General features: G+C 41.9%; 1 protein-coding gene across 4 annotated transcripts in view; it reads right to left on the reverse strand.

The window, feature by feature from the left end:
• Positions 1-492: 492 nt before the first annotated feature.
• med30 (mediator complex subunit 30) overlaps positions 493-18,391 on the reverse strand; it is a 32,254-nt gene continuing 14,355 nt past the window's right edge. For 3 of the 4 annotated variants that reach the window (XM_010900197.4, XM_010900199.5, XM_010900198.4), the window contains exons 4-5: positions 17,195-17,302; positions 493-1,467 (exon numbers count right to left, since the gene is read on the reverse strand). In XM_010900197.4, the coding sequence (XP_010898499.1) occupies positions 1,372-1,467; positions 17,195-17,302 (204 nt within the window). In that variant the 3' untranslated portion in view covers positions 493-1,371. Of the gene's footprint in view, positions 1,468-4,601; positions 4,691-17,194; positions 17,303-18,391 lie in introns of those variants that run through there. The other variant, XM_010900200.3, reaches the window with a different exon arrangement.

Here is an 18,391-nt window from a genome sequence, read left to right on the forward strand (position 1 = left end):
TTTGATTTCCTGTGTGACTCTGAATCCAGCCCACAATCGGTTGGTGATTTTGGCCTTCAATTGACAGTTCTCACCTCATTGTGTTCTCAACTAATTACACAATGCTCATTAAAGATTTTGATCTTTAATATATTTACTTCATCGAGACCCAATGTGTGATTTAAGTATTCCCTTAATTTTTTTGAGCAGTGTATATCTATAAGCACAAGTTAAAGTTTGATTTGACCAGGGAGAGCCAGTCTCTTGCCAACTTTGCTGATGGAACCACCTGGTCGATCTTAATTGGATCCCTTGTCATTAGTTTAGCCCTTGAGGAAGCGCCTCCATCAGATATGATTACGGCTGGGATAAGGGCCCCTAATAGATGTGGGACCCTAAGCGTCTTATCACTTGTATGATCCGGCACTGCAAAGAGACCTTCCCACTTGATCTGGCTGTCCTCATGAGCAGTGAACCCCACTGATGTAAAAATAGAACAGAAAGAAAGTTGGCCTAAATCACAGCAGGATTTATAGCGCCATAGAATTACCAGTTAACGAGACAGTAGGATGAACATAAAAAAAAACATCCAGAAGATGCAGCATACAGACGCTTCTAAATCAAGCAGCCAACCACACATGAAAAGCAAAAGAAATACAATACACAATAAAACTCTGTTTTATCACACTACCATTTTCATGGTGTATAACTGCACAGATCTGTATGTGGTTGGTAGTGGGCGGGGATCAAGCAAGCCTCAATTTGGAAGCAATTTCAATCTGCGTTTTTTCATTTCAACGATGTGTGTTTTGACTTAAGTGCTCCTATGCACCCTGAAAATGCTGCCAGATATCTTTTTCGCTAAAATATTTTAGGAACATGACATGAGAAATGAAACTTCAAATACCCCTCTAAATAGGTACATTTAGTATTTCAAATATCTGAGGTTATAGAGATTAAATAATTTTTTAAATGTTGAATGTCTACATATTGTCCTGCATTAAACCTAGTACCTACAGTAAATTGCCTGATTTAAATTCTACTGAAAGTCATTTCTATAATACTAGTCTTTTAAACCACAACACTGAAAGTCCTTTACCATAATAGGCTGCAACTGTCACAGCATTTCTCCATTGCACGACTCTTATCTGCTTTCTTCCCCCTTGTTCTCTCCCAGTAGGTCTTGTGGGACTCTGGGTGGTGTAATATATATTATTATATATATAGATATAAAATATGAAAGCCCGCATTTCTAAAGTGCAGTCTCAGCATCAGCCCTGTCACAAATCCAGTTAATAACCATGTCTTCCAGTCTGTCTCCGGTGTGTGTGTGTGTGTGTGGGCGAGCCAACGCTCATGTGTCAGTCTCTTGGTGTCGCCATGTTTGCCGTTTCAACTCCTAACAGCCAGCATGGAGTTTATCTCCCAGATGAGGTTACGGAGCTGGTCCATTATCTGCTTCAGCTGTTGGTTCTTCTGTTTGAGCTTCTGTAATAAAAGCACATGAAATTACATTGTCAGAGTCGATCAAACAAGCCGTAGTTGTACAAGTATTTACACCGTGTTGGGCTGGTTGATAAGATGTCTTTAAAAAGCTTTGAAAGGGGCATTAGGTTCAAGTGCCTCCACAGGATTTTATTTTTTTTAAACACAGGATGTTCCTTTTTTTTTTTTTAACAAGCTTTTTTTTGGCTGAGATGATCAATCCCTGTAGTATTTGAATCTCTAACACTGGCCATGACTCTGAAGTGCACTACATGACCAAAGAGTGCAAAGTCAGTCACTCAAAACCAGTGTGCCTGCAGATTAGCTTTGAATACACCAGCCCAATCTCAAAGTCAACAGCGGTGGTATATTCAAGTGCCTTATTGCCTAGGTTTATGCACAAACAAATAGAGGCAAGGTTTAAGCTGCTCGAAATGTGCAGCTGGCAGATGTGTACACATTGGGCTCCAGTCAGGCACCAGAGTTGGAGAGGTCTAGCTAAGAATCAGAAGGATGATCTGAATAGCTATCAGAAGGTGGCACGCAAACAGAGACACTCAGGGGCTACTGTATCTGCAGTGCAGTGAAAAATCTATAAAGATTAAACCCATCCTGCTCTCTCACTAACGCTCCTTTAGCTGTGACTAATTACCAGCCACTTTTGGGAGCGCAGGCAGCACCTTCAGCAATCGATTTCACACAGCCCCTCTTAATATAAACTATTTAGCTGATTGTCCTTGAAGATATTCCGGAGTGGAACATTTGGAACGGTTCCAGTGTCCCTCCCGGCGGGTTGTTCCCGTCTCTCTAACTACCAGACGATCACTTTCAGTCACTGGGAGGGAGGAGTGTGTGTACTGTATGGGATGTACCTCATTATCCTCGCCAGCGACTCGTTAAACAAACACATCCTTTATCCTCTATTCATGAGTTCAGAGATCTATCGGGAGATCTTTGGAATTTCCCGTTCAGCCGCGAGCCGCCTGCTCAGCGAGCTCCGGCGTATCACCGATAACGGAAGTACAAACAACGACATGAGGTGATTCCTCTTCCCTGTACGAACAACTATATATGTATTGTTAGATACTGTAGTTCGATAATAAGGCCAGAAATAATGTTGAAAAGAATGAACACCTTCAACTTAACCGCTACTCCAACCTTGTGGCACAGGACTAAATATCGTGGAGGGAAGAAGCTGGATAAGATTTTTAATGCTCAAATCTCAGAGCTGCAAGTCTGTGAAGGATCCCCCTGATGATGGAAAATCGTGGCTCTGGCTCTTCTGACTGGTTGGCCCAATCTGAGAGGAGCTCTGCCTTCCGCTCCTTTGACAGCCTGGCCTGACTGATGCTGCCGGGTCTGACTCCCCCCAACTCCTTCTCCTCAGGGATCCTTGGGATGCACTCTCTAATTTCCTCGCCTGCCATTCAAGACCGGGCATTGAGATAATGTTTTGATAACATCGCCACCCCCTCCCCGCCGTTCGAACCTTCCCCACACAGTCTAACATTGTCGAGCAGAGCAGGATGGCTGGTCGACAAGTAATGAAAGGTAAACACAGAATTGTGTTAGGAGCCGTCGTCTCCAGAGACCTCCCACAGACAAGAGGCCGGTTTGTTGTGGTTGCCTCAGAGTGTCTCAGGCTGGAGAATAGTGGTGAAACGTGCCGACCCGGAGGTAACATAGACACAGCTTGATACAGTGGACTACCAGATGTGTGTGTGTGCGTGTGCGTGTGTGTGCGTGTGTGTGTGAGCGTGCATGCTTGAAACCGTTACTGTTGATTCCTCTTTCTCATGACAGCCAGCTGTATGGGGGGAGAAGATGGGGGATGAAAGTGTTTTCGGGGCCTGTGAGGGAGGGCAGAATGTGAGGAGTGATGGCCCGACCGCAGATGAGATCCTGCCTCTGTCAGGTGCTTTCAAAGCACACCTGGGCAGAGGAGAGAGAGAGTGGGAGGGAGAGAAAGAAAGACACAGTTTGGCCCGGGCAGATGTTGGGGAGCTGCAGGGCAACAGCAATTCTAATGTCTGTATACTACCTTTAATTCTGTGTACAGTCTCTTTGTCCTTCCCAAATTCATTAAAGACAGCGCCTTACAGTTGCAGGCTACCGTGCGAGAGGAAAGGAGTGATTGGAGATGATACCTATTACTCATTAATACCCTGGTGCTTTTATCTTGACAGCCTCCGCCATTTTCTCCTTTCCTATTCTGACTTTAAAGAGTTCCTCTCAAGTCGAATCAGCATGTTAAAAAAGCCAAGAAAGGACTATGGGGTTATGCATATCTAAAGGGGCCAGTTAGACTTACAGGAGGCAACTTTGAACAAAGTGGCTTCGCCATTAGCCTTGCCTTTTGAGAAGAATTCGGAGAATGAGAGAACTTTGATATCTTAGCGGTGAAGCTTTGTCACATAGAACGCTGTGTGGAATGAGTGTTGGGCCTAAATGTGAATACCTCTCGTTTTCTCCCTCTCTCTTGATTTAGTCCATTCATCTAATTCTGTTCAACCCTCATCTGGAAGCAAGATCAAAGGAGCCGTCTTGAATAATGGGCGAGAGATGGATATTATTTTTTTTTTAGCATAACGCCTTATCATAACTTATTAAAGTTCTGGTACAAATCTGCCAACGATCCGGTCTTTTCTCAGCTGAGTGACAACAGAGTATTCAGGGCAAACCCCTAAAGATTATACCTGGCCTTGGATCCATAAGTCATTAAACTTTGACATTAGCATGTTTAATGTGGAATGTGCTAAAGTAATTGATTGAGAATGGATGATTGCTTAAAGAATTCACTAAAGCTGTCAAATATTGGAGGCATAATATCAGCCACCCTCACACTGTGTTTATTAAGAACAGCAGACTGGCTATTATCTTACATAACTGACATTCATGTTTAAATTAAGTCTTTTGCTATTGGACAATGAGAGACATGGAGGGATTTTATTCATTAGACTAAACAAATCTGGTAAAGTTAAATTTTTCACATTTAATCCGCACACACACAAAAAAACACATCAGACGCATGGAAAACCTAGTTCCTTTTATTTTTTGAAACCAGAGGATTTTGCCAATAACCGGTGAAACGTTCCAACAGGATTTAAAGTTACAAACCAAAGTCGAGAACAGCGGGTCGTGCTGAAATGCGCCTTCACTCAGGATTCTGCTTGGCTAATCCGCCCTGTCGCTGGCAACTCAAATCACTGCTTTCACTCTGGTGGATCTGGTTGAGAATTACAAGTGTAAGTGCCTGTGAGTGAGGCAAGGGGATTAGACAGATGCAGAGGAAAGGAGAGGATAGTTGTCTATCAGGGCCTGCTCGCTGTCACTTGCAGCTGAGGACAAGTCGGCTCTGAGCCTGTCGTCTGTTTGAAGCATTGAAGTCAAAGAGTTGAAGTGTCACAACTGGGGGAGCCTTGTCCATCATTCAAAGAGAGACATTCAAATGCTCTCTCTCTCTAAACCCCACCCCCCCCCACAAACAAAATGTGGTGACTACTTGATGTTCTGTTATGGAAGGGTGTGCCATCTGCAAAGGGTGGGCTTGTTCAGAAAGACACTCTTGACGAAATGCTTCATGCTGCACATACAGATAAGACGTTAGATGCAGCGGGCAGACTGTCCCGTGACAGTGTAGCCGTCGGTGGACTTTCTGGTAAAGGTCTTGTGCGAGTTGGGCAAGAGCAGCGCAAACTGAACTGAGGCGCCAAGCCAGTATGCCCTGCGACCTGCTTGAGAAACTTCCTGATGCTAAGTGGGCTTAGCAGTTGACAGCGGCCTTTGGGGAGCTTGGCAGAGCGGCCTAAATTTATCTGGCATTGCTTTAATAGCCTTAATTGACTTTATAAACATTATGGCTTTTTTAAGGGAGAGTTTAACTGCCCATGTGTACACTACTTGTCATGGGACTCCCAGAGGATGAAGGTCCAAGGTTTGGTGGTGGGAAATTAAGCCCTCCACTGCTCGGTGGCAGAAATACAATAACCATGTTGTCATCCTCTGCATACACCCAGTTTTCAATGTCCTCGGCGCTGGGCTGGAAAGAGGCTCGCGGTGTCAGCTCAGTGTTGTGGAACAGTTCCCATTGATTGTGCTGCTTTAGACGTATCAGTGCTGCTGTCTCTTTTGTCTTTGCACCCCCCACCCAAACACAAACTTTTCAGTACTTGACTTGCTGCCAGGTAACCGTATTGATTGGCCACTGCTTTGTGATTTTGTTCACAGTGATTATTATATATATAAATAAATATATATGGGCGGGGCAGAGGCTAAGCTGCCATTTCACACCCTCTCAGTAGAACCAATAGTGAGGCCAAACAGTCCACTGCACTTGACGCAGACCTGTTTTAGCACAGAAATGAAAGGCTTATTTAATCTGACCTAAGCACTTCCAATATGGATGCATTCTTCTGTAAACACTAAACCTGGGGAGTCCTGGGGATCCATTCTAACACTGCCATGTAAGTTGCTTTACAGCCGAGGATCAAGATTCTTTTAAGTATAGTAATCCCAGGATTGAAAAGTTCAACCTGATTATAAAGCAGGGCCAGGACACTACATGTAGGTTCAATTACCAGCAGCGGCAGCAAATGGCTCACAGATTCTGCCAATGAACATGCAGTTTAGAAAGAAAAGTAAAAGTAAAGGGAACATTAGAAGCGGAGGATGCCTTAAGATCTAATGAAGGGAACGACTGTGGGAAGCTGCAAACCCTGGATGGAGTGAAATATTGAGGGCTGGAGGTGGAGGGCTAGCTTAAAGACAGACTGTGTAGCCACATGAAGTGGAAAGGGTATAGCTGAGTGGGAAGGTGATATGAGGTTGTTAGACTGCCATTTTCTAGGTAATGCAACCCCTCTCTCTTGGCCAATGAACGAGCCGGTTTCATATCTGCCTCAGCTGTCAGGTGGCTTAAATCATTTGGGTCCAGCCCTGTTCTGATGTGCAACCGTGGACGAAATAGAGAGGCAGGGAGACATCCAGGAAGATGAAAAACTGAAATTCCACTTTAAAGTATTAACTGACTGGAGATTATATTTTTGCTCTTCTTATTCAAGGGTAAGTTTTGAGATTTGGGGAGTGTGAAAAAGTATTGTTTTTGATGCACTGCTTAAACCTCTACTGTCCCTATCCTGAATTGGGCTCGAACCATTGATCTTGACACAATCACACTTCTTGAAAATGTATACAGCGCTGAACTATTGAAAAAGAATTGTGAAAACTTCTAAGCTACATAGTTGTGGACCGAGCTTGCAGTATGTCAACTCTAACACAGCAGATTCAATGTGTTGGCCTGATTTACAGTAGCAAGCTATACCAAAACTATGGAGCAATTTTAGATCGTAAAAATAGTTTGGTAATGTTTGGTATGACAATTTTCTGTTGTTACGTTTAGTTCAAACGAGATTGAGAGGATCAAGTATATCAGTGCATAAGAGCAGATTAATTAGCTTTCATGCTTGAGTAATGAAACAAGGCATGTCAGCCTTTGTAAACTGTAAATTGCTTTTTGCAAATGTAATGGTGTAAACAGGCTACAATACTTTATAGTCTAAGAAGATAGCTACCATTAACTTCCACCTTTTCTAGTCATCTTATATGGACTTTACCAGTTTGTTAAAATAATTTCTCCACTATGACAAAAACAGGTAAAAAAACCAGTCCAAAACTAGGGTAAAACCGGATTTACACAGTTAGATTGATACACTTGTAATAGTGGAAAAAGCCAAGTCTTTTGAAACCGACATGTAGCCCACGAACACACAAGATGGCTTTAATTTTTTGAAGCATTTTTGAAACTTTGGATGTTTTGAAGCATTTTTCCTGTGCTTTAAATCATTAATATGGCTCAAGCAAACAACTAAGCCTGCCAAAGAGGCTTTGGAATGGAATTTATACCCCCCAAAATGTAAATGATATGGCAGTACTGAAAATGAATGAGAAAGGAGCACACAAAAAACTAAAATATTCCGTTCTGTTCCATGTGTTATTTGATGCAAAACATTCCTCAAGACAGCCACAGGCTTTTATAAAGCACAATGCTTCTTCTATGCAAAAACAGTTGATCACTATGAAAATAAAGTCCAAAATCGAATAGATAGAAATGATATCAGCTGACAATACGACATCTACTGAATATAATCTATGCTCCTGTGGTGTTGATCAAAATAGATTTACCATTAAAATAAACTAGTTATTGTTTTTAGTTTTTTTTAGTATTTCATTCATTGTCTTCTTTATTCATCCCACTGTAGTTGTGTGTGTGTGTGTGTGTGTGTGTGTGTGTGTGTGTGTGTGTGTGTGTGTGTGTGTGTGTGTGTGTGTGCGCGTGCGTGCGTTTAAGCGTGTGTACCGACATACGTACAAATGATGTGGCAAAATGCATGGCCGTGCATGTCTTAGGTTGTCCCGGTTTCAAAGGTGGGATTTAATCATCCTTCTCCGTACACTGACATTTTTTCATTTTCCCCTGCAATATATCTATCTGTCTTGCTGTGACTCTTTACAATTGTCTGTATATTCATATGAACAGAGACACCATGACACAGCAACCAATAATGAACTTGATTCCAGAAGTCTGCCGCCAATGCACAGATGTTCCACTAATTCAATTTCAAAGTGACAATGTCTGCACAGTGCCGATTCTTCAATCCCCTATATATATATATATATATATATATAGACAGAGAGAGAGAGAGAGCTTTTTTTGCTACAAGAATTTGATATAAATGTGCTGTTAGAAATCAGCTGTTTCATATAGTGTTTGAAATAATGATTGCATACCCGGTTGTCAAGGGAGCGAGTAAAGCAATTATTTATTGCATCATTAGATAGTCTTGTTCATGAGGTTACGGAGCCGGTCTTCCTTACACAACCTCAATCTCACTCAATCTCAAAGAAACTCCCGGTTGTCCTCACCTTTATATACACTCACCTAAAGGATTATTAAGAACACCTGTTTAATTTCTCATTAATGCAATTATCTAATCAACCAATCACATGGCAGTTGATTCAATGCATTTAGGGGTGTGGACCTGGTCAAGACAATCTCCTGAACTCCAAACTGAATGTCAGAATGGGAAAGAAAGGTGATTTAAGCAATTTTGAGCGTGGCATGGTTGTTGGTGCCAGACGGCCGGTCTGAATATTTCATAATCTGCTCAGTTACTGGGATTTTCACGCACAACCATTTCTAGGGTTCACAAAGAATGGTGTGAAAAGGGAAAAACATCCAGTATGCGGCAGTCCTGTGGGCGAAAATGCCTTGTTGATGCTAGAGGTCAGAGGAGAATGGGCCGACTGATTCAAGCACTCATCTCCACTACAAATAGGGAAAAGAGGCTACAATTTGCATGACCTCACCAAAGTTGGACAGTTGAAGACTGGAAGAATGTTGCCTGGTCTGATTTGTCTCGATTTCTGTTGAGACATTCAGATGGTGGAGTCAGAAATGTCCATGTCCATCCCTTTATGACCACCATGTACCCATCCTCTGATGGCTACTTCCAGCAGGATAATGCACCATGTCACAAAGCTCAAATCATTTCAAATTGGTTTCTTGAATATGACAAAAATCTCCATCAACTGCAAGATGCTATCCTATCAATATGGGCCAACATTTCTAAAGAATGCTTTCAGCAACTTGTTGAATCAATACCACGTAGAATTAAGGCAGTTCTGAAGGCGAAAGGGGGTCAAACACAGTATTAGTATGTTGTTCCTAATGATCCTTTAGGTGAGTGTACATCCCAAACTGAATACACATTAGCCCATTGACTATTTACTGTCGCGCTTTGAATGAACGTGACTTCCTGTGTACAGATCAACAGATGGTCTTTTGCTATCTAAACATAACAAACATACACTCCGACAGCACCAACTGGAAAGAACGTATTGAAGATTTTTTGTATTTACATACACCTGTTGCCATGGAAGTGGGACATCAAGAATTTGTTCCAAAGTATTCTGAATTCCACATGGTGTAGAAGTCAAACATTTTACCCTTAAGTGGAAAATATACAAATTAAGCTTTATACTCATCATTTTTGCCATGCATGGTTTTTAAGTAGATTGGCATTCAATCCTGTTTTGTTGTTTTAATTTCTGCTTCCATTATTGTGGCAAGACTGCAATTATCTGATTATACATTTGAACCAAATATGACTCTCCATATACCTCAATGAGTTGTTGGTAAGAAAAATATTTTACCGTCCTTACTAGTCTTTCATAAACATGATACCTTTCTAATACATTTTTTCTATGAAAATTGGTTTACATGCTATTCATATATTTGAGTTTAGCCATAATATTTGCTGTAATATCTGATCTGGAGGACTGAACTGGAATTTTAACCAAGTCTGTATGGATTCATTTAAAAAGCAAGATGTTTTAAACTCAATCAGATTGAGAGCGTCCGTCCTCCGGGCTAAAAAGGAAAGGGACCATCCAGCATGTTATCAGCGCACAGTTCAAAAGCCAAAATCCATGATGGTACGGGGTTGCATTAGTGCACATTGCATGGGTGACTTGTACATCTGTGAAGGCACCATTAATGCTGAACAATATATACAGGTGTTGGGCTTAAAAGATTTTACACAGTCAGAATTGCCATTTGTATTTGCATTTACCTCATCGCACAACTATTCATTCCCACTTGGACATACATACACTTAATACTTGTAAATTTGTACATTTTCTGCCTTCACATCTCATTTAAAATTGCAATTTGGCACTGTATTTGCCTTCATTGCACATCTATACTTTCGTAACATACACATTACTTAATACTTGCACATTTCCTGCCCTCTTCTATTTCCACTTCTGGTTAGATGCTAACTGCATTTCGTTGTACTGCACTTGTTCTGTTCAATGACAATCTAATCTAATCTGCACAACATTGCATTTTACATAGCGTCCCAACTTTTTGGGAAATGGGGTTGTATTTCCAACAACAATTAATTTAATAGGCTTGTTCATAGTCCATTCGCCTCGTCACACAACTTCCAGCTCGGCTTTTATCAAACGTTGAACACAGTATGTGTGTGTTTATTTTAAAATGTTTTATATTTATTAGATTACAGTCGCTTATCAGGGAGTTTGCCCCCACACTTGTGACTTTCTGTTGATAATAGTCAAGTCAAGAAAAATGTACTTATAAAGCACATTTTAAAACAACAAGTGTCCACCAAAGTGCTGTACAATCAAACGAAGTATCTAGAACAGCAAAAGGAAAACCATGCATAAAAATATAGCTAACTAAACACATTTTCATAGGACATGAGAAATATAACTTTCTAACCATTGCAGACACAAATGTTAAAGAAAAAAGATAGGTCTTAAGGTGGGATTTAAACACTACGAGTAGACGACCTATTATATAAAGGTAGGCTATTCCACAACTTTGTAGCAGCAACAGAAAAGGCATGGTCTCCTTTAAACTTTAATCAGGACCGTGGAGCACACAAAATAAATTAATTGGAGGACCTAAGGGTGCTTGAGGAAGAGTGGTGGCTAAGGAGGACTGAAAAATAGAAAGGGTGCTGATCCATGTAGGGCATTAAAAACAAATAAAAGAACCTAAAAATCAACCCTATATTTAACAGGTAGCCAGTAGAGAGGCCAATACAGGAATGATGCTCTCCCTCTTCTTTGTACCAGTTAAAAACTAGGCAGCTGCATTTTGGACAAGGGGGACAAGGACAAAGAAGACTGACAGACACTCATATACAAAGAGTTAAAATAGTCAAACAATAACATTGGAGTCTGCGGGGCCAAATACAAGAACTTCTGTTTTTGTATTATTCAACTGAAGAATTTTCTTTGCTGATTGTCTCAAAGATAATCAGGGACTGTTTTCAGGGATTTCTTGTCATCACATTTCAGGGGAAGGTACAACTGTGTGTCATCGACATAGCAATTGTAAGAGATGTTATATTTCTGGAAGATGAAGCCTAAGAGAAGTATATATAACAAAAATAAGATAGGGCCCAGGACATGGCCTTGAGGTACCCCAAAGGTGATTGATGCAGAGGAGGAGAAATTCCCGATCTTTACAGAAAATGTCCTTTCTTTGAAATATGAAGTAAACCGCTTTAGATTAGTACCCTGAATGCAAACTTCTAGCTTAAGACAATCTAGAAGGGTGGTATGATCAATCGTGTCAAAAGCAGCACTAAGAATTTAAATAACACAGTTTCCACTGTCCCTAAACAAACAAAAAATGATTCAATGCTATGGCTTGCCCTAAAACCATCAATCTTGCCAATGAAGAAGGTCAGGAAGTCTCAGGAGTCGCATCAAGAAAGGCAGTAGCAACTGGGTGTAAAGCTTTGTTTATCACACTGAACAAGACTTCATGATTATTAGAGAGTTGTTAGAGACAATATCTGAGAAATATTTACTTTTTTAACAGAGAGCTGATATTGAATTCAACAATCTATCAGAATTTCATATGAAACATTTATATAGTTAAAAACAGAGCCAAACTGGATGATCAAACAAGAAACCAGGCAAGCCCAGTTCAGCCTGCCCGAGATTAGAAGGAATTAATGTTGTTGCCCTGGCTGGATTCGATCCGAGACATCCTATGTGACAGACCGTGTCTTAAAACACTATGCTATTTAAACAGCGGGTGTTGTTGCACGTTATAGGTGTCTAGAGATGTGGTGTCTGTTTACTTCCTGCTTTTTCAAACTAATTAGTCAAAACACTGCAGTTCTAGAAAGTACTCCCTACATTAACTATTAACATCCAAACCAACAACAGGTATAATAGGATCGCAACACATTAACCCAGGTTGACTGTGTGGCAGTCCACATCTCTAACCACTATGCTAGCTTGTAGCCACAGCATGGTTCTGGAAACTAGTTCCCTACAGTACCTATTAACATCCAAACCAACAACAGCCATGCTACATTCCTAACGTTAAATTAGAAGAGATTACTGTAGATGGCTAGCTAATAGCTATACAGTACCTATAATGAAACAATGACCCCAATCACTCCATGGCTGGTTCATTTCTTTAGAAAACAGTGACAGTTAAATAGCCAACCACTACGCTATGTAAACTACATTATGTTAATCAAAATGGTCCTCGTAGGTGCAGTTCGTCCATCGCAATATAACCGTCAACAGTTCTACTTACCAACAACCGTTATAACAGGATCGCAACACTACATGCAACACGTTAAATTAGAAAGAGACCACTGTGGATGGCTAGCTAATAGCTATATACTTATAATGAAAACAATAATTCCGAAATGGTCCTTGAAGTTCATCCATCTCAATATAACTGTAAACAGTTTTACAGTTGGCTTACTATAATGTAGCTACTGAAGCTTGTAGCCAGTAAAAGTTTTAGCCTATCCTGAACAAAGCGTAATGCCTACTTTGTTTTGTCCATGGCGAGGATCAAACCCCAGGCAACTGCATGGCAGTCCACATCTCTAACCGCTATGCTATATAACAATGGGTAGTCAGGCAGGCACTCACTTACTCACTAAGAGAAATTCACTCCTCTTGGCCGACTCCGTTTATTGCGGTCCGGCAAAAAGGGGATACAAAATATTCTCTAATGTAATGATGGCCAATTTGACCGAGCAGTAGCTGAGTTTATTGTTCTGGATCAAGTGCTGTTCTGTTATATACATTTTTGTTGTGGTCTCATTTTGGTGTTGGGTATAAGATATAAGTTCATTATAGACAAACTGTTTTATCTTTCTCCAAGCCAGTAAAACGTTCAGCCTGCTTCGCTTTAATTAACCAATGCCAACACTTAACAAAAGAATGTAATTGCTTAGATAATCCTTAAACTGCGCAACAAAATTAAAAATAAAAAGGAGAATTCACAAGACACTAATAGCACCACAAACCTCCGAACAATTTTCTCATTCCAAAAACATCCAACCAATTCCCGGCAACAAGAGTTGAGCTGTGTTTCCCCTCTGACCTCCTGCTCACCAATTAAAAAGCCCCTGGCCGACACACTGGTCTAATGGCCGACATACGAGCCGGCTAATAACATGAAGGTTTGGGCGCCACCTGTGAACAGCCTGCTAATGCTCAAATGTGAATGAAGAGAAGGGGAGGGTGAGAGAGGAAGGTGAAAAAAAAAAAAGAGAAAAAAAGCAAACGAGGGAGGTAGAAAGAGCGCTCCACGAAGCCATCCATATCCCTCTCCTCGAGTGAGTCTCATTAATGTCCGCGTGTCTGTTTGTTTATCACGCGGCCTCCAGAGACCCTGACCCCGCTCTTCGGATAACACTGCTAACCCGCCACAACGCCACCGGAATTCATTATCTGCGCCAGCCCCACCACTGGAGAGACACAACTACACCCTCCCACCCCACCCACCCCCACACAAACACACCCCCTCCTGCTCAAACAACCCACACCCTTCGCCTACTTCAAATTGCCAACATAATTTGCTTTTAATTTCTCACTCTCATTTGAATAAAGAGGACATATGCGGTAAGTAACAGGGTGTTAAAAAAGCAAGGGAACAAAGGATAGAGTGAGAAAGGAGGCGAGAGGGGAGAGAGAGAGAGAGACACGAGCTGTAGAGAATTAATAACAGGCCAGATCTCTCCAAGGCCTCCTTAATGGGCTGTGACAGGAATTTATTCACACTTAGGCTGGTATTAAATCAAACGCCGGCCGAGTGGCGATGGCAGAGAAGCTGGATGGGCACTGGGGCTGGTCCCGGGTCCGCTCCCATACCATGGGAAGGTTACTGTCTGCAACACCCCCGAGAGCTTCTCATCAGTTTGAACACGTGGATGGTGGGGGGAGGGGCAAAAAGGGAGGATGTAGATAAGCAGGGAGGGCTGGATGGAGGGGTTGGGAGAGAGGAGGACGAAGGAGAGGAGGAAAAGAATGATGGGGAGTTGACAAAGCAACAGTCTCATACCCCAGATGGAATGATTATCAAGGACTCTTGAGAGCTCAGTAAATCATCATCCATTCTGGACAAGACCTACAGCCGGTCAGGGGTCTATCTTGGATGGTTAAGGCGACACAGATGGGACCAAAATGGCTATACGCAAAGCATCTTTGGAATTTCAATTCGAGAAACCCGTTATGTGAGAGCGAAATGCCATTGTCGTTTGTTTCTTCTCATTAATTGGCGCGTGACAACTAATGCAAGGCAGCCATTAAGTCTGTAATTTGTGGTCACTTGGGCTTTTCCGAGTTTGTGTTGGAGCAGAGTATAAAAGGGAGAGTCTGGAATTGATATGCACAATCACAGTCTGCAGGACAAAAGGTCTGCAGCGCAGAGATAGAGCAATCTCAAACCATTAGGTTGGAATTATGGATAATGCATCTTAAACTTTTTATGCAAACACCATATGCGCTCACACTGAGGCTACATGCTCAAAAGAACTCTAACACACACAGACACACACATTTCAATCATATTCAGACTTGAGCGCGCACACACACTTTTCCCTTTTCACATATTTACATTCAAGCACACATGATGGCATGCGCGCACACAGACAGTGGTGCTCCCCTCCCCCCTTCCTCCGCTCGGCAGATTGCATCACCATCAGTCAGCGTGCCTCAGACAAACAGCAATTACCCCAATCGACAGATAACAAGAGCAGGCTATCACTCACACACAGGATGGCCCATGAAGCAGCAAGACATTACCATGTACAAATCATTCATCTAGAAGCGGCTCTTCGGTACTCCCTAAGCCCGACACCTACCCAGGCCACTGGGTGTGAGCAAAGGCATTCACTTGGGCTAGCCTGGTCCTACATCTCCTGTCTAACTCTAACGCCTCTACCATGGCAAACAATGGCCAGGGTAGTCGAGGAAAGTTGGGCTAGTCAAAGAAAGGTCCCTGGATCTCTGAGCCAACCAGGTGAAAAATCTGTTGCTGTGCCCTTGAGCAGGGCACTTGCTAACCATAACAGCCCCTATAAGTAACTTTGGATGAGAGCCTTAAACTACTAGAACTATTTTAGATTGCGTTGCAAGTCAGCACAAATGTCTGTAATCAAACCATCTGTTCCACGGGAATTTTATTGTGAGCGTGTTTCAACTGTGACTTTATATGAACTTTCCCTTCTGTGGACATATTCATCAAATCCACAAACACCCTTTTTTAATTATTGGTTTTCCCGTCTTTGCATGTGATTGTCAATGATATCCGGGGGTGCAGTGTATCTCATGTTTATTTCCCTTCCAGAGGAATTCCATCTGTCTTTTGTTCTCTTTTGGAAGCCAGACAATCTGGATCTGAATAGCGTCACTCCAGGTTTTGTTCCAACTGTTTATATATATTTGTCTTTTCTATTCTTGCATCTCCCTCTCTTTCCAACTCCCTTAAGTGTCTGTCTTATTTAATTTATTGACCACTTTCCGTCACACCCTCCGCTCGCTCTCTCATTGGAGAAGCCTCCCTGGCTCGATACAAAGACTTTCCCTCAAACATCTTTCCTTTGTCCACAGATCTGTTCATCTACCTGTCTTTCCTCAAAACAGTTTCCCTCCACCTATCTTGCTCTGGAATGAATGGAATCCTGTGTCATGTAGCCCACATTAAAATCTACCATCTCCTTATCCGGTACCATTATCCATCCATCGCCTTTTCCCCCCGCTCTTCTGTAATCCTTCCCTTTTCAGCCAAGCTCTCTTTCTGTGGAATGCTATCTGGCACCATATATACACAGTCTTCACTTAGAATTCTTTCCTTAATCCATCTGGTCCGGTTATCCATCCATCCATCTTTTCCTTTTCGCTCCATAGACGCACTTTTTCTATCTTTCCTCCTGGTGGAATTCGGCTTCGGGTTGTGGTTTCTGTGGTATCGGGCCCAGGTCACCGTAACAGATGCAGACATTGCCTCCCAAACATCTGCTGCCTGCGTTTTGCCGCATCACTCTGCTAATGACCAGTTGACCTCCTGAACTGACTGGAGACGAGTTCTGTGCGCACGGTAAATGTAATACGCAGATGATCATCTGGACGGCTGCCGCAGACATGCAGGTGAAGCCGACCTTCTCATTCCCCCTTTGTTACCCATGTTCCCTGGGGTTTTGGTTTGTGTTGTGAGCAGCTATGTTGGAAACATCAAGCGTGTACGCTTCACTGTTTCGCTCAGTGTTACTCAGATAATAATTAGAATGAGTTATATACAATGCTTTTCATTGTTTTCATCGCTACATTTGAGTCCATCCTCTCTGCAGTCAATGTTGACTCATATGTTCGGATGTTGGGTGTTTTTCTGCTTTCACTGGAGGTGTGTTTCACAGCAAACGTGGTGCAACTGGAATCCTGATATTGACACATATGGAAGGATTGTGTGTGTATTTGAGTATGTGTATGTGTGTGGGGAGGGGGGACACACATTATTGGGAGTCTGTCCGAGACGAGGTAAGTTCAACATTCGCTTCCACGACTGCAGTGGTTTGCATTAAGCAGAGAGGGACGCTGGAGCTCTTAAAGATAACCAATACTCAACTCTGACACCGGTGAGATTGCTGCAATATAATTAAACATACCTATAGAGACAGGCAGACCGGCAGGCACGCAGTAGTAGGCAAGTAGGCAGATATTTTCTCTAGTCATCCACCCATATCAGTCATTTCCTTTTTTTGCATTTGTTTAGGGCCTATTGCGCCTAGCATCATGGTTTCCTTTTAGATGCTGTTTCTATACTATGCTCTCTGATGCCCGACGGGTTGGACATTTATACACAAAACCCCAGTTGGCCGCTCACCTTGTTCACCTCCAGCACCTCCCTCCTATCCTCAGGAGCCGGGCGGGTCTGGCCGGCCAAGTGTTCGTCGTGTTTGGAGCTATCGTCCTCCACGTAAGGGATGAGTTGCTGCGGGAAGTAACAAAAGGTGCAGAGGTTTCATTTGCAGAGGAAAAATACATAGGTCAGGTTTATGGCCCCTTGAGCGTGACTCAATTGCTAAATTGATGATCTTACAGGGACTAGGAAAAAAGTATTGTTAATTGAATCAGGCTTATGTCCCTCATCAAACAAATATACAGCTCCAGAAAAAACTAAGAGACCACTGCACCTTTTTCTCTCCGTTTCCAAAAAGTTGAAAAGGAAAGTTTTGAGTGAGGAACAGAAACGTTCAATTTGCAGTGGTCTCTTAATTTGAACCCTTTGGTTCCTCACTCAAAACCTTCCTTTTCGACTTTTTGTAAAGGAAAGAAAAAGGTGCAGTGGTCTCTTCATTTTTTCCAGAGCTGTATATATATATATATATATTCTTTTTTTTTTTTTTTTTTTCTTTAATAAAGAATGTAGACTCACTAGCCACTTTTCAAAAACCATAATATTTTATGTATTGGAGTATTAAAGGCTGTGAAGATATAGCAGGGAATAAAAACATACTCAATGAAATGGGTCACATTATAAAGGGATAGTTTGGAATTTTGTCCCTGAAGACCTTTGTTTACTTTCCCAGTCAGATGACCTTGTGTATAATAAGCTGTTTACGTGTCTGCATGCAGGATGAAGGAAGAGAGCAATGTTTTTTGTCTAGCATGCTAACTGTCCAGTGCACTGTCATTTCCGTGCTAACTCCACTTAGCACTGACTTGTGAAACTATCTTTAACTTCCTTCATATTGGACACAGTGATATACAAGAACTAATCTGCTGAGCCTTATTGCCAAAATCCTCTACTATCCTTCTGTTTTTTTTAAGCTGAGGTAAAAGAGCTCAATAACAAACCTAAGAATATACAGTTTAACTGTCCTCAATTACATTAAGTCTGTACTTGTATGAGAACAAACTCTGTCTGTTAAGCTTGTATGAAGGGATTTCTAGAGCATTCTCCCCCCTCCCACTTATAAGATACTTAATTAGAATTGCCTTTATGTACAGGCATTGCTATAATCTTGTTTCCCTAGAGGGGGAAAAATGGGATTTTGTGTTTATCTTGAAAAAAACACAT

This window comes from Esox lucius, chromosome 10 (genome assembly GCF_011004845.1).
Source record: "Esox lucius isolate fEsoLuc1 chromosome 10, fEsoLuc1.pri, whole genome shotgun sequence".
In the NCBI taxonomy this organism is placed as follows: domain Eukaryota; kingdom Metazoa; phylum Chordata; class Actinopteri; order Esociformes; family Esocidae; genus Esox; species Esox lucius.